Raw genomic sequence first — 13963 nt, forward strand, 5'->3', positions numbered from 1 at the left:
GAGTATTTCACAACATCTGGGACATCAGCAAAAATAATATAATAAATAAATAAATAAATAAAATGGATTAAAAAAAAAACTAACACTTTTCAAGCTACTATTAAGAGCTAAACTTATCCCAGTCTCATCTGGTCCTTAATATTCACAGAATAAATTTTGAAATATGTTTTCTATTTTTAAGTTGTAAATGATGCATGCTAAAAATCTACTTGGCAATCCTATGGAACATGTGAGGTACTTTATCACCCCCAGTGGTCATTTCTACAGCATACAGCACTTTCAGCCCCTACCTGTCTGAGTGAACCCTGATTTGTATCCATTAGCTCTTCCGCTCTCTGGGGTTGTGGATGGTGACACTGAAGAATTTGGTTTAGCAGAATGGCTAGCAGCAGATGATTGTCTGCTTCTACATTCTGGAAGTGAAGCAGCTACAGTACATATTAACAAGGCCTGGCTTTCAGTGCAACAGGTTAGTGCAACTGTGTTAAACATTGACAAATGTTAAAAGCACATACGGTATGACATGCAACAAATAGCAAAGTTCAGCTAAAACATCTCTCAGGATTCAACCAACCTAATTTAATTATTTAGTTACAAAAACCCTCCCCATAACATTCATAACAAGGGGCCCTCAACTTAAAGTTGAAGATATTCACCCTAGGTGCACCCAGGGTACAAAACAAGAGAGCAAAACCTGAATACATGTGATCCCTCTTTCCATTCCCCTGAGATCAGTGTCCCCAGCTTTTATCTTAAAGTGCAGTTTGCAGAGTTAGTTTTTCTATGGGTGCTAGCATGAATTTATAAGTGATTAGATTGGCAGAGCAGTCCAGGAACTGCGGCTGAAGAATAGGCTGAGAGCCACTCTGCTAGATCCTGGAAGAAAACACCCAGACATAGGAAGGGATTATCAGGCTGATGGAATGCTTTACTTCTGCGGAAGGGGGGATTTGAGGCCTCCTCTGGGGATGTGGTGAGGAGGGGATAGAAGAGAGATGGATGGGAAACTCTCCTTTTACCTAAATCTTTAGCCTCTTGGGTGAAATCCTGGCGCCACTGAAAGCAGTGAGAGTTTTGCCATTGAGTTCAATGAGGCCAGGATTTCGCCCCCTAGCTTTTTAAATACTTAAACCCAAAACTTTTAAGGTTCACCCAACACTACATAAAATTTTTCTAAAATCTGTAAGCATGCTTCTAGCAAATGGGTTATTCTTTACCTTTCCAGCAGATAAGGGGTCCCTTTGACAGTACACCTTGGGAGCTTCTTACTAGGTAGTACTTTAAGTGCTTCTGCTTCTTTGGCTGAGTGGCTAATTTCAGGTTAATGTGGTTAGAAAATTCCGTGAAGTATCGAAATCCCCTTTCTCCACAGCCTATACAATTCCCAGAAAACCCTGCAGGAAAGGGTGGGGGAAAAGGTACACAAACAAAATAAATTCCTTTTGACATATACTGGGAATTAGGCCATTTTAGCCTTACCTCAATCTACTACAGTAACTGGGTAAGCTTCACACATAGCACAGGAATGACAGGAAGACAGACAAACAACAGAGACAGACTTTTGCTGCCTCACACCACTTTGTTTGAAAATGCCCTCTCTCTAGCTGTTACTAATTTAGGCCCAAAAACTATCCCCCAATCTTCCACACTGTACAGTTCCTCAAAAGGGAGCAAATTCTCAGAAGCAAGCATGATAGGTACATGAAGACTGAGAAAGTGATTCACAGGATGATCCAACACCCTCCATGTCGGTACCTTTCACCCCTACCCCTAGCACATAGTGGAGGACCAGCTCCAAGAAGCATGCCTCCTTTCCCAAAACTGACTGATCCACAGTTTTGTGTATAAAGTTAATGCCGCCTAAGGCAGCCTTAACTCCCAGGGCACTGTGAAATTCCCCTTTGGTCTTCCTGAAGAAGGAGCCTTCAAAAAGCAAGGGGGGGGGGATAAGTAATACCTTTCCATTATTAAGTTCTCAAAGGTAAAAGTGTAACACGTCCTGATTACTTTCTTATGACTTATGATTTTCCCCCTTATTAGGGTCTTAAAAGGGTACAAATAAGAAATCACTTAATACAAAATCCTTAGTTCTACTGAGACAGAAATTTAGAGCTTTTATTAAATTTAACAGATTAGGAATACAGCCAAAAAGACCATTTGATAGTAGACACACTAAAATTATTTTGTGGAGAGAGCTGAATTACATCTTTGCACTAGGGTTTGTATGGTAGGACAACAGAATTAGGGCTATGTAATTTTCACTGAGGCCAATGAGAATTGTGCACTAGAAGAACTGGCTTCTGAGTAAGGGATGGGGAAGACTAACAGTTTACTCCTAACCATATGCCCTTGCATTTACCAATCAATCAAGATTGTTCTGTACAACTGACGTCCTTATTATTTGCCAATCCACTGATTTTTGCATCACCTGCAGATTTTACCATCAACTCGTTTAAATCACTGAAAAAGATATTGAGGAGCACAGGGCCAAGAACAAGTCCCTGTAAGCAGAGGTGCTGGAACTAGGGGTGCTGCTGCTGCACACCCTAGCTTGAAGTGGTTTCCATTATATACAGGGTTTACAGTTTGGTTCAATGGCTCTCAGCACCCCGACTATACAAATTGTTCCAGCACCCCTGCCTGTAAGACTTCATTAGAAGCATCTCTATTTGATGATGATTCCCCATTAAAAATTATTTTTTGAGAGCTATCTATCCATTTAATAAGTGCTACACTGATTTTTGCAGTGCTAATTTTTAAAATCAGAGTGTCATGAGGTACTATGTCAAATACTGTACAGACATCTACATCAAGAGTTAACTTTATCAACTAAACTTGTAATCTCATCAAAAAACAATATCCAGTTTCTTTGACAAGACCTATTTTCCATAAAACCATGTTGATTGGCATTAAATTATATTGCCATCTTTTAATTCTTTACTGATTACTTTCCATGATTTTGCCCAGTCAAGCTAACTTTCCTATTAGTTACCGGGATCATCCAATTTACCTTTTTAAATACTGCACAATATTTTTTCTTTACCCCAGTGTTCCATGATTTATTAAAAATCAATAACAGGGGCTCAGAGAGCTCCTGAGACAATTATTTTAAACTGCTTGTGCATATTATTACCCAGTCCCATAGACTTTTACATTTTTAATTTTAGTAGCTCACCAGCAGAGCAGAGATGAGCTGTTGGCTCATTACCAAATAAAATGACAGGCAAGAAGAGGCTAAATTGTGAAGGTAAGGTCTTAAAAGGAAAGACAATTTGTAACATGGAAGTAGAAAAGGTGGAGCGAGCGCAGGGATACAATGAGGGGAAGGGCAGGTAGGCTAATGTGATTGGACCGATGAGCCAAGATGATGAAATTGGCAGTAGCATTTTGAATGGATTATGGGAGAACAATATGGCATTTGTCAAGGACAAAAATGAGGAAGCTGCAATAGTTAGGATGTAAGATAATGATGGCCTGGACTAGAGTTTTAGCTAAATAAATCCGTTAAAGCTTTAGCGAAATTTCTTGTCTATTGAAAAGTCCACCTCAATGTATTCTAGGCACCACAGCAACAGGGAAGAGAGAGAGGAGATTCAAGATGGAGATTGATAGTGCCAAAAAAATCAACAACCTTAAATCACTTTTATTGGTCTGGTCCCAGCAGGCATAGGCCAAGAGGGCAAAGCAGGTGTGCAGATGCGTGTCTCCAATTAGCAAGAAACGTTACTGTGTTAATTCATATTTTAATTATTACAAATATAATCTGTGTCTGCTAATTCATGTTTCTTATTCATGAAATGAAATTTTTACGCACTGACGGGTGGTATAAAATGGACTACGTTTCACATTTATACCCCAGCGCTGCAACAGACTTCTTGTGGGTGGACTCCTGTACCTATGTAGAGCGCCACGCAGTTAATTGCAGAACCAGGGCCTTATTTTAAACGGGCTTTTCAAGAAGTTCAGTTATAGATTTAGTTTCATAAATACGGAACTCTCTTCAACATACCACGAAGAAAAATTCATTTCTTGAATCAACTTTAAACCAACCTTTAGTTATCAATTGTTGTACCAAGAATAATAATGAAAATCATTTACCTAAAAGTGCATTTTTTCCATGATCATCTGGCAAAAACCGCTTGTCAACAGCACAGACTAAAATATGCTCAGGAAGATTTGGAGACTTGGCTCCTACCAGCAGGAAGCCTGCTGGGATATCAATTTGTTCCATGCACAGCGATACTAACCGCAAATCCTTGCCTGCTTGACAAAAACCTGAAAAGAAAAGATGTGTGATTAAACTTTTATGAGTGGTTTTCTGTCACTTTCTCTTTTGTTTGTTTCTGCTATGCAAAGCAGCCAAGGAAGATGTTTCCCATTATTATCTAATTTAATTTTATTTTTTTTAGAAAATGTATACATTGTGTGAATGTATCATCATTTAGGGTCTAATCAAAAGCCCACTAATGTCTTTGGAAATACTTCCGCTAAGCTCAGCATGGACTTTCGATCAGGTCCTTAATAAGAATACAGATCCACTGGCAGGGGGCTTCAGAGAAAATAAATAGCCATTATTTACCTAAAAGGCTTCTGATTGGAGAAAGTAAGTAACACTCTGGAGATCAGAAATCAAATGGCTAAGAAGCAAATACCTTTTCCACTATTCAAGCCCAGTTTTAAACAGAAGAAACACTAAAATACTCAAAACGTATGAAAAAGCCCTGCAGCGTGCAAAACTCATCCCGTGTTTCCTTTCCATCTATACTACATGTCACTTGCAATTAAACAAAAAAATTTATGAGTTCATAAAAACAAAACAAACCAACCTCTTAAATTATTCCCAGGGAGTTCTATCTTCTCTATCATCTCTTTTTAGATTGTAAGCTTTATAAAGGGGATGGTCTTTAACTTTGTGTCTTGGTGCTAAACAAACATATTAATAATAAAAAAGGCTGCTATATATCCAGTGTTTACTAAGAAAAAAAAAACACTAAAAAACCCATCAGTAGTTTATGAAATTTGACCCTAAGTTATACCTACACCAACTCTTTATGCTCAGGCACACTGAAAAAACAAATTTCAGTGATGTATTATTCAAATAGAAGATTTTTGGGGGTGCTCCAGCTTTTATTTTCCATCTGTGTATAACATTGTCTAATTATATATATAAACTGTTACTGCTTATGTGATGCAATCCATTTTTCAATCATAAATTTCATTTATACATTTTCTTTGAAGAAAAAGATGCATGTAAAAACTCAGTTCAGCACTGGGGTTTTCAGAAGACTGTTGCTTTTTGTTTGCCCCTACCCTCATAAAAAATTAAACTCAGCCTTAAAAACATTTTTCAAAATTCACAACTTGTTTGTTTAGGCATTTTCAAAATTTCCAATTTTAAAAAAAATTTAAAAGCAACTTCTGAGTTAAGAACAAATCAGAAAGAGATGGAATTTGTTATGTTATCATTGGTTCATAATGTAGGTTAACATTTGAGTTTTCAGAGTAGCAACCGTGTTAGTCTGTATTCACAAAAAGAAAAGGAGTACTTGTGGCACCTTAGAGACTAACAAATTTATTAGAGCATAAGCTTTCCTGAGCTACAGCTCACTTGAGTTTTGAAGTTGAGTTTTGTGTGTTTGCGTTTAACTTTAAAAATAGAAAACCCATTCGTGGGCCAGTCAACCAGCATCTGTATTGGATTTATGGGGATCAAAATGACTGGCCACTTTCTCTGCTGGCATAAGTCAGGGCAGACTTATGCTCCATTATGGATCCCAAACTATTTACAACATAACAAAATCTTGCCCTACTTTCTCCCTGATTTACTTCTAGTTCCGCTTTGAAGACTGAGATGACAGACACCAGAGGGAGCCATCTTCATCTCTTCTCCTCCTCCACAGGAAGGGATATAGTGACAAGGGACCTTTTGGTCTCTCTCTTCATAGGCAATGAAACTGTTAGTGGAAGCATTATAAAGCCAGGTTTATAAATGGTTCATGCGGACACAATTTCAGCACAGGTTGCCTTGCTAATGTAGAGCACACACAATAACTTCATAAACCATTTTCCTAACCTGGCTCTACGCTAGTACGTCCCTACCTAATTTCCACTTCTACAGGTGCAGGAAAGCTCGCCCATCTGTCAGCTGCACAAGGAGGTGGTAAGTAGCTTTGTTTCAGAGCATTAGCAAATATGGGGTTGACAGTGACAGGGCACTCCACTATTGGCTGATAGGGAGCATGGTCTTTCCTCTGCCACAGTAGCAGAACCTTCCTGGTGTGCATTGAAGTAAACCTGAAAATCCTTTTTCAGTGCTTATTTGTGCATATACAATATACTTTACCAAAGCACAGCTTCAAAAGGCTCTACTGTATTGGTTGTAGCAATCTATTATAAATCTTCATTATTAATTCAATTTTAACAGCCAGATCCAAGGCATTACCATCCATGTACTTTAATACTGTACACCTTGATCCTGTAAAAATTAATGCATCTACATAACTTTACCCTTTAAGTAGTGCCCTTAACATCAATTTAAGTCATGCCGCATGGAGGATGCCATTTTGCTCTACAAAATGGCATCCTTCATACAGTGTTAACTCACATACGTGCACAAGTTCACACAGGTGAAGGCATTCCAATAGCATACAGCCTATTCAGTACTACTATACCATCGCTTTAAGGAAAGTCCTATTTTGCTCAATCAAATGGAAGACACGTAATATTTTTGCATAAACGAGTTTAGTGTAATCAGGGGCATTATCAATGTAGACATCACAAAGGTGGGGGTATAACCCAGTTGTAGATAAAAGGAGCTCTTCTGGGTAAATTGTATTTTACTCAAAATGTAAATTGCCTGCTTACCCAGCTGTGGGTGGTACATACTACTGAGATATTATGGCTAAAATTTTCAAAGAAGCCTTATTTCATTAGATACTCAAATCCCATTGACATTCAATGGAAGTAGTGTGCCTAACTCTCTTTGGCTCCTTTCAGAATACCAGCCTACGCCTCGGTCTAAAATGGCAAAATTACCCACTGATGCAACAGGGGTCAGCAATGAAAAAACACAAGGCTTATGATACAACAGATGTGATTGTTTTAACAATTACTCTTTAGTACTGTCTTAACTAGGAAATTTTATAAAAATGTTCCCAACTGCACTAACACTGACTGTTGGAGCTTTATGCTAAAACGTGTTATTGTTAGCAACACTAGGAGATCTAGGGTACCCAGGGTTTTGGCAGTCAACATGTTGTTTTCAGCACTGTTGTAATGTGACTTGCCAAAATAGTTAGGTGTCACTGTGCTAAAAATCTTGTTAGCAGCTAAAACCCCACCTACAGCAGGTCTACTAATGTTCTAACACTAATTCCACTGAACTCAGGTTAGCACTGGTAGGGATTTTTGGATAAAATTCCATAGCATGCACACCACCCCGATTGAGACAGGCCTAACAAATCACATTGAAAAGGCGTTAGTAGGAACACAATTTAAGCTGTGTTTAGGAAAGATTCATACCATCAGTTCTGATAAGGTCTCAGTGTGAAGGAGAGAACAGGAGATCCTCAAAGCCATAGAAGGAGCCCCAAGGGGAAAAAGCAACCAGGAATAGTTCATAACATTTTAACAGTCATCTTCTGAGCATGTACCATTGCACCAAGGCACATCTGTGTTACACCATAATACCTTAGCACAGAGGTACCCAAACTGTGGAGTGTGCCCCCCTTTGGGGGGCATGGAGGACCATCTGGGGGCAGGGACACAGCAGAGCCTGGGCCAACCCCATGGGGGGCGGGGAGGGAGCACTACCCAGCCCCTCCCCTGCTCCTGTCCCCAGTCTCAGCCACTGGCTTTGTCTCTGTTCCCGGGATGGGGCCAAGGCGAGGGGCAAAACCAGAGTAGAACCACACCTGGCCAAGCCCTGGCTGCCAGCCCCCACTGCAGTCCAGCCACTGCCCCGCTCCTGGCCCCAGACCCACCCCCAACTGCAGCCCCAGCCTCTGCCCCCTTACCGTGTCCATGTCCCCCACCCATCCTGAGCCACAGCCCTGCTCCCAGCCCTGGTGGGGCAGAGAGGGCGCTGACAGGGTAAGGGGGAGCAGGACCCTCAAAAGTTTGGGGACCACTGTCTTAGCAGTACAGATGGAAACTAGCCTATGTATCAGAAGCTGATACTATAGAGTCTAGACAATAGTATCCTCTTATCTGAGAGGCTGTTTTATCTGCATAAATTTCATGCTCCCTATTCAATTAGGATAAATACATTCTATTATATAAATGCTGCACATACACAGCCTGTAATGGTACATATTACAACGAAGATACGTCTTTTAATATTTACCCAAGATAATAGATGAGAAGCTGCCATTACTATATACAAGATATTCACAAATTCCACCGTAAACTGCAAAAACTTCTTATACCTTTATAATTGTTCTCTTGTATTATCTTTTGTTTACGCTACTAAAAAAAATAGCTCCACAAATGCAAAAACCAAAAAGATCTTTGAACATAAAACCAACGTTTAAACAAGGTTTACCATCTAGCTTAAAGTTTAAAAAGCCATAGAAAAACAAAGCCGATGTTAAAAGTTTGTCTTTGGCTCACCCTGAGCATAGAGAGGAGGTTGAAGAAATGACAGCAATGGGTTGAACTCAGGACTGATTTTCAGTTTTGTTTTATGCATTTAATTCACACCCTTTAAGGCTGAACTTTTAAAGTTGGCTTCCATTTGTGCAAGAAGCTTTAATTGATAGCTGTTTGAGACATGTCAAATAAAAAATATTTTCTTTACAAAGACTTTAGGGGATTTTGTGTTTACACAACAGCAGCAAAATCAGAAACAGTGGATTAATAATTTTGGCCAGGTACTTCTGTGTTAGTTTAAAGTAAGAGATTATCAGAGAATACATATCTGCTCTATGAAGAAAAATCTTGAATTTTCTTCCAAAAAAAAAAATGTAGACAGTATCCAAGAGCCATCCATTCTTCTTCTTTCCCACCTATGTAAGGATAATTTCTTTAGCAACAAAATGATTCATTTGTATAGAGTATTTTTGTTAATTGTTTTCTCAAAAAATTACAGTCATAACATTTTATTTTTCTGGCTAGCCAGAAGTTCAGAGTGCTAATTTTTTTTCCTACATGATTTTGTGTTGATAATTAAATATCAAATAGATACGACTATACCCATGTAAACATCAATAAGGCACACTTTCAAAAATTGACCTATAATTTATGCTAGTGTAATTTGCACGCATAATTTTTTTAGATTCGGTTCATATCAAGTCCATTTGCACTATATATACAGATGCTCATTTATATAGGTATTTATACATGAAAATTCTGTAAAGTGACAGTATGTACAAGTTGTTTACACAAGTGATTGCAACTTATACTATAAAAATGATGCATTCACCAATACAGACCAGATTTGGAAATTTAGCCCTTTACTGTTATTTGCATGGATACAGGTATCTCCTGATGTATAGGTACACATGAAGAGGGGGTAAAAATTAGGGCTGTCAAGTGATTAAAAATATTAATCGTGATTAATCATACTGTTAAACAATATTGGAATACCACTTATTTAAATTTTTGGGATGTCTTCTACGTTATCAAATGTATTGCTTTCAGTTACAACACAGACCACACAGTGTACAGTGCTCACTTTATATTTATTTTTTATTACAAATATTACTGCTATAAAAACAAAAGAAATTGTATTACAGTACTTGTATGAGGTGAATTGAAAAATTACTATCTCTTTATCATGAAAGTTGATCTTACAAATGTAGAATTATATAAAAAAACTCATTCAAAAATAAAACAATGGGCTTGTGGCTGAAGCATGAAAAGGCATACAAATGTTTAGCATATCTGGCACGTAAAATACCTTGCAATGCCGGCTACAAAAGTGCCATGCCAATGCTTGTTCTCACTTTCAAGTGACATTGTAAATAAGAAGCCAGCAGCATTATCTCCCATAAATGTAAACAAACTTGTTTGTCTTGGTGATTGGCTGAACAAGTAGTAGTACTGAGTGGACTTGTAGGCTCCAAAGTTGTACTTTTTCTTTTCAGTGCAGTTACGTAACAAAAAAAAATCTACATTTGTAAATTGCACTTTCACGTTAAAGAAACTGCATTAAAATATTGTATGAGGTGAACTGGAAAATACGGTTTCTTTTGTTTATCATTTTTACAGTGCAAATATTTGTAATAAAATAATATAAAGTGAGCACTGTATACATTGTTTTCTGAGTTGTAATTGACAAATATATTTGAAAATGTAGAAAAACATCAAAAAATATTTAATACATTTCAATTGGTATTCTATTGTTTAACAGTGCAATTAATCACAATTAATTTTTTTGAGTTAATCGCACGAGTTAATTGCGATTAATCGACAGCCCTAAAAAAAACACCCCTTTTAGCTGTCATCTGGCCAACAAAAATCAACCACTATAATTCTTACAATGTTTAGAAAATAATTAAAATAAAATAAAAAAAATATACAAATGAGCTCTTTGATTCACTTCCCCGTCAAAAAAAATTTTACCATGGGATCCTCAGCTTTGTTTTTAAAAGAGAGCAAGCACTTAAATCCTGATTAGTAATTTGCAAAGTGCCAAAAGCAACGGGAAAGAAGAATAATGAATAGCTCTTAGGGACATCATCTGCATTTCTTTGGAAGAAAATTCAAATGTTTTCCTTCACACAAGCATGTTTGCATTCCACAATCATCTTAATTTAAACTAGCACAGGCCTGTCTGCCCAATAAGGAATAGTCTTGTCCGCACAGCTGTGGAAATATAAGCAAAAAGGCTAAAATCTTTTGAAAGCAAAGATTTTCTATTTTGTTTTCTTTTTTCACCTAAAGGTAACAAACAACAGCCTTAGTATGGGGTACAAACTTCTATCTGTACTGCAAAAAATATATTTGCAAGAAATTAGCGTCTAGGAATTACATATGAATTACAGTTCACTGTCACTCACTATTGTAACTTCACAGCAGCTGATCAGGTGTTAAGTACCTGCTTACTTAATTGCTTCTGAAATTACTTTTGACCTCCTTTAGACCTCAGGTAAATTGAGGATTTACTAACAAAAGGAAGGTGCTACTATTGTGTTTCACACACATCTTGCATATAATCCCATTCCACAAATTAGGACAAGCATGCTTTAAAGGCATGGCAATGAAGAGGTTAGGAACTGTTTACTGTATTATCTAGTTGTACATTTGAGGTCATTATGCTTAAAGCTGTCAGTATTTTCACTGGTTTCAGAGTAGCAGCCGTGTTAGTCTGTATCCGCAAAAAAACCTTCACAGAAGTTTATAACTGGGCTATAAAAATCCATTTGGAGCTAAAACTTCTGCCAAAAACCAAAAAAGAAACACTTTTGCTTATTGCTTAAAAAGGCATTTTTTTTTTTTTTACAAAACAGAATAATTATGTGGCCTTGTCACCCTATAATGGTCTTCCTAACTTGTAGCAGGAGGTCCTTTATCCTTCTTGTTGGAAGAATGTTCAGCAAAAAATGTTACTTGTGTTTTTCTCATTATCAAAGGCAATACAAATCAGTTCATGCGTTTCTGACTGATTTATGACTCAGCCATGTGAATTTGGGGAATTATGAGATTTCTTAATAAAAATTAGGATGTTATATGGAATATGAAATGACCATGAGTGAAATCCTGGCCTCACTGCAATCAACACCACAACTACCATTGACTTCAATAGGACCAGGATTTCACCCCACATAAGGTAGAACCCCTGAGACATTTAACCCAAAGTATCTGTATAATCAGCAAAACTCATGAATTGCAGACTCAGGAACCAAGGACCCAATCCAGTACATGTTCAGGTTGGAGCACCCTGAGCAGCCCCACTGACTTCAACTTTTAATTTTTTATCTATTATTTTGAATTCGATCCTAGTATTACTTTTCTTTGTAAGCAACTGCTGAGTTGCTTCAGGAACGTCATGCAATGGAAAATGGAAGATTAGGTGATCTGTATGATCACATATAGGAAGAAAAGTGGTCACTGAGTCAATTTCTTTGTTTAGACGTGGTGTAAAACATGAACATATTTGGATAGCCATGCACTTATAACAATACATATAATTATACACAATCTATCAATTGGCGTGGGTTCAGAGAAGAGCCAAGAGAATAATTAGAAAACATACCTTATGGTGATAGACTCAAGTAGCCTCAAGGCTAACAGACAGTGAAGGGGTGACTCGATCATAGTTTATAAGTATATACATGGGGAACAAATATTTAATAATGGGCTCTTCAATCTAGCAGACAAGATCCAATGGGCGGAAGATGAAGCTGGGCAAATTCAGACTGGAAATAAGGCATAAATTTTTAACAGTGAGGGTAATTAACCATGGGAACCATTTATCAACGGTCTTGGTGGAGTCTCCATCACCGACAATTTTTACTTCGACTGGATTTTAAAAAAAGAAGAAGATATGCTCTAGTTTAAATGGAATTATTATGGGGATTCTATGGCCTGTGTTATACAGAAGGTGAAATTAGAAGAGGGACAAGCAATCTTTGGCCTGAGGCCTGCCAGGGTAAGCCCCCTGGCAGGCAGCACCAGTTTGTTTACTTGTTGCGTCCACAGGTTCGGTCGTGGGCTGAGGGATGTGTTGGCTGTCACTTCCCATAGCCCCCATTGGCCTGGAACTGTGAATCGCAGCCAGTGAGAGCTGCGATCGGCAGAACCTGCGGACAGAGCAGGTAAACAAACCGGCCTGGCGGGCCGCGGGCCAAAAGGTTGCTGATCCCTGGACTAGAAGATCATCATGGTTCCTTCTGGCCTCAGAATCAATGAATCTGTCAATCTACAACTACTCCGATGAAATGTCAGCAATGTCAGCAAAACATGACATGTACAATTCCCTGGGCTACTTCCCCCAGAGCAGCCCTCATTTCCTCAAGCTCCACTTCACCCTTACCTCAGGGCCTCCTTCCTTATGACTGATATGGTATGTGTACTACTCAGCCTCTCCAACTACACATCTTCTTCCCACAGCTCCTGACATGCACGCCCACCTGACTAACTGGGAGGCTTTTAACTGGTTTCAGCCAGCCCCTGATTGGCTTCAGGTGTCCCAATCAATATAGCCTTCTCCCTGCCTTCTGGAAAGTTCTTAATTGGCCCCAGGTGTCTTAATTGACCTGGAGCAGCTGCCATTTCACTTATCCTGGTGCCAGGGATTTGTTTAGTCTGGAGCGAATCTCTCTCTCTCCCCCTCACTGGCCCCCGGTGGGCCAGCCTATATTCCATCTTAGTCCCAAAGCCCGCCGGGGATGTCAGTTGGCGGCTCCTTCACGGAGCTGTGAGCACGGGCGTGTACTTGGCGCGGTTCACCACAATCCCAGACACCTGCCCCTTTTGCGGCGTGAGGGATACCCTGGCACATGTCTACCTGGAGTGTGCCAGGCTGCAGCCCCTATTCCGGCTCCTCACCAACATCTTATTACGTTTTTGGTTGCACTTCTCCCCTCACCTTCTCATTTATGCACTCCCTATCCATGGCCCCACAAAGTCCCGGGATCTCCTGGTCAACCTCCTCCTGGCCCTAGCTAAAATGGCCATCTACAAAACCAGAGTGAGGAGGTTGGCCGATGGAGTCTCCTGTGACTGTGGGGCCTATTTCCGATCCTCGGTCCGTTCACGTATCCGGGCGGAGTTCCTCTGGGCGGCGTCCTCTGACTCCCTTGACGCCTTTGAGGAGCAGTGGGCTCTGTCCGGGGTTCTCTGCTCGGTGTCCCCGTCCGGTTCCCTTCTTTTGACCCTTTGACCGCACTCCTGTCCCTGTTCTTTTATTAGTTGTCCCCCGGAATTATTTGGGTATCTAGGTCCTGTGGATCTCCCTTTTAGGCTGGGGGGGACCCTTTAGCAGTGGACGGGCTTCGCCCGCCCACTTCCCGGATCCCAA

At 39.4% G+C, this 13963-nt stretch overlaps 1 protein-coding gene across 12 annotated transcripts in view; it reads right to left on the bottom strand.

Annotated features, from left to right (window-relative positions):
* The window catches only part of GREB1L (GREB1 like retinoic acid receptor coactivator), a 231879-nt gene that overhangs the window by 88254 nt on the left and 129662 nt on the right, over positions 1-13963 (bottom strand). For 7 of the 12 annotated variants that reach the window (XM_038390230.2, XM_038390228.2, XM_043508011.1 and 4 more), the window contains 3 exons: positions 4099-4275; positions 1218-1394; positions 291-428 (listed from right to left, as the gene is read on the bottom strand). In XM_038390230.2, coding sequence (XP_038246158.1) covers positions 291-428; positions 1218-1394; positions 4099-4275 — 492 coding nt within the window. The remainder of the gene's footprint in view (positions 1-290; positions 429-1217; positions 1395-4098; positions 4276-13963) is intronic. The other 5 variants (XM_043508012.1, XM_038390235.2, XM_043508013.1 and 2 more) reach the window with 2 other exon arrangements.

The sequence above is a fragment of the Dermochelys coriacea genome, chromosome 2, assembly GCF_009764565.3.
Source record: "Dermochelys coriacea isolate rDerCor1 chromosome 2, rDerCor1.pri.v4, whole genome shotgun sequence".
NCBI lineage: Eukaryota > Metazoa > Chordata > Testudines > Dermochelyidae > Dermochelys > Dermochelys coriacea.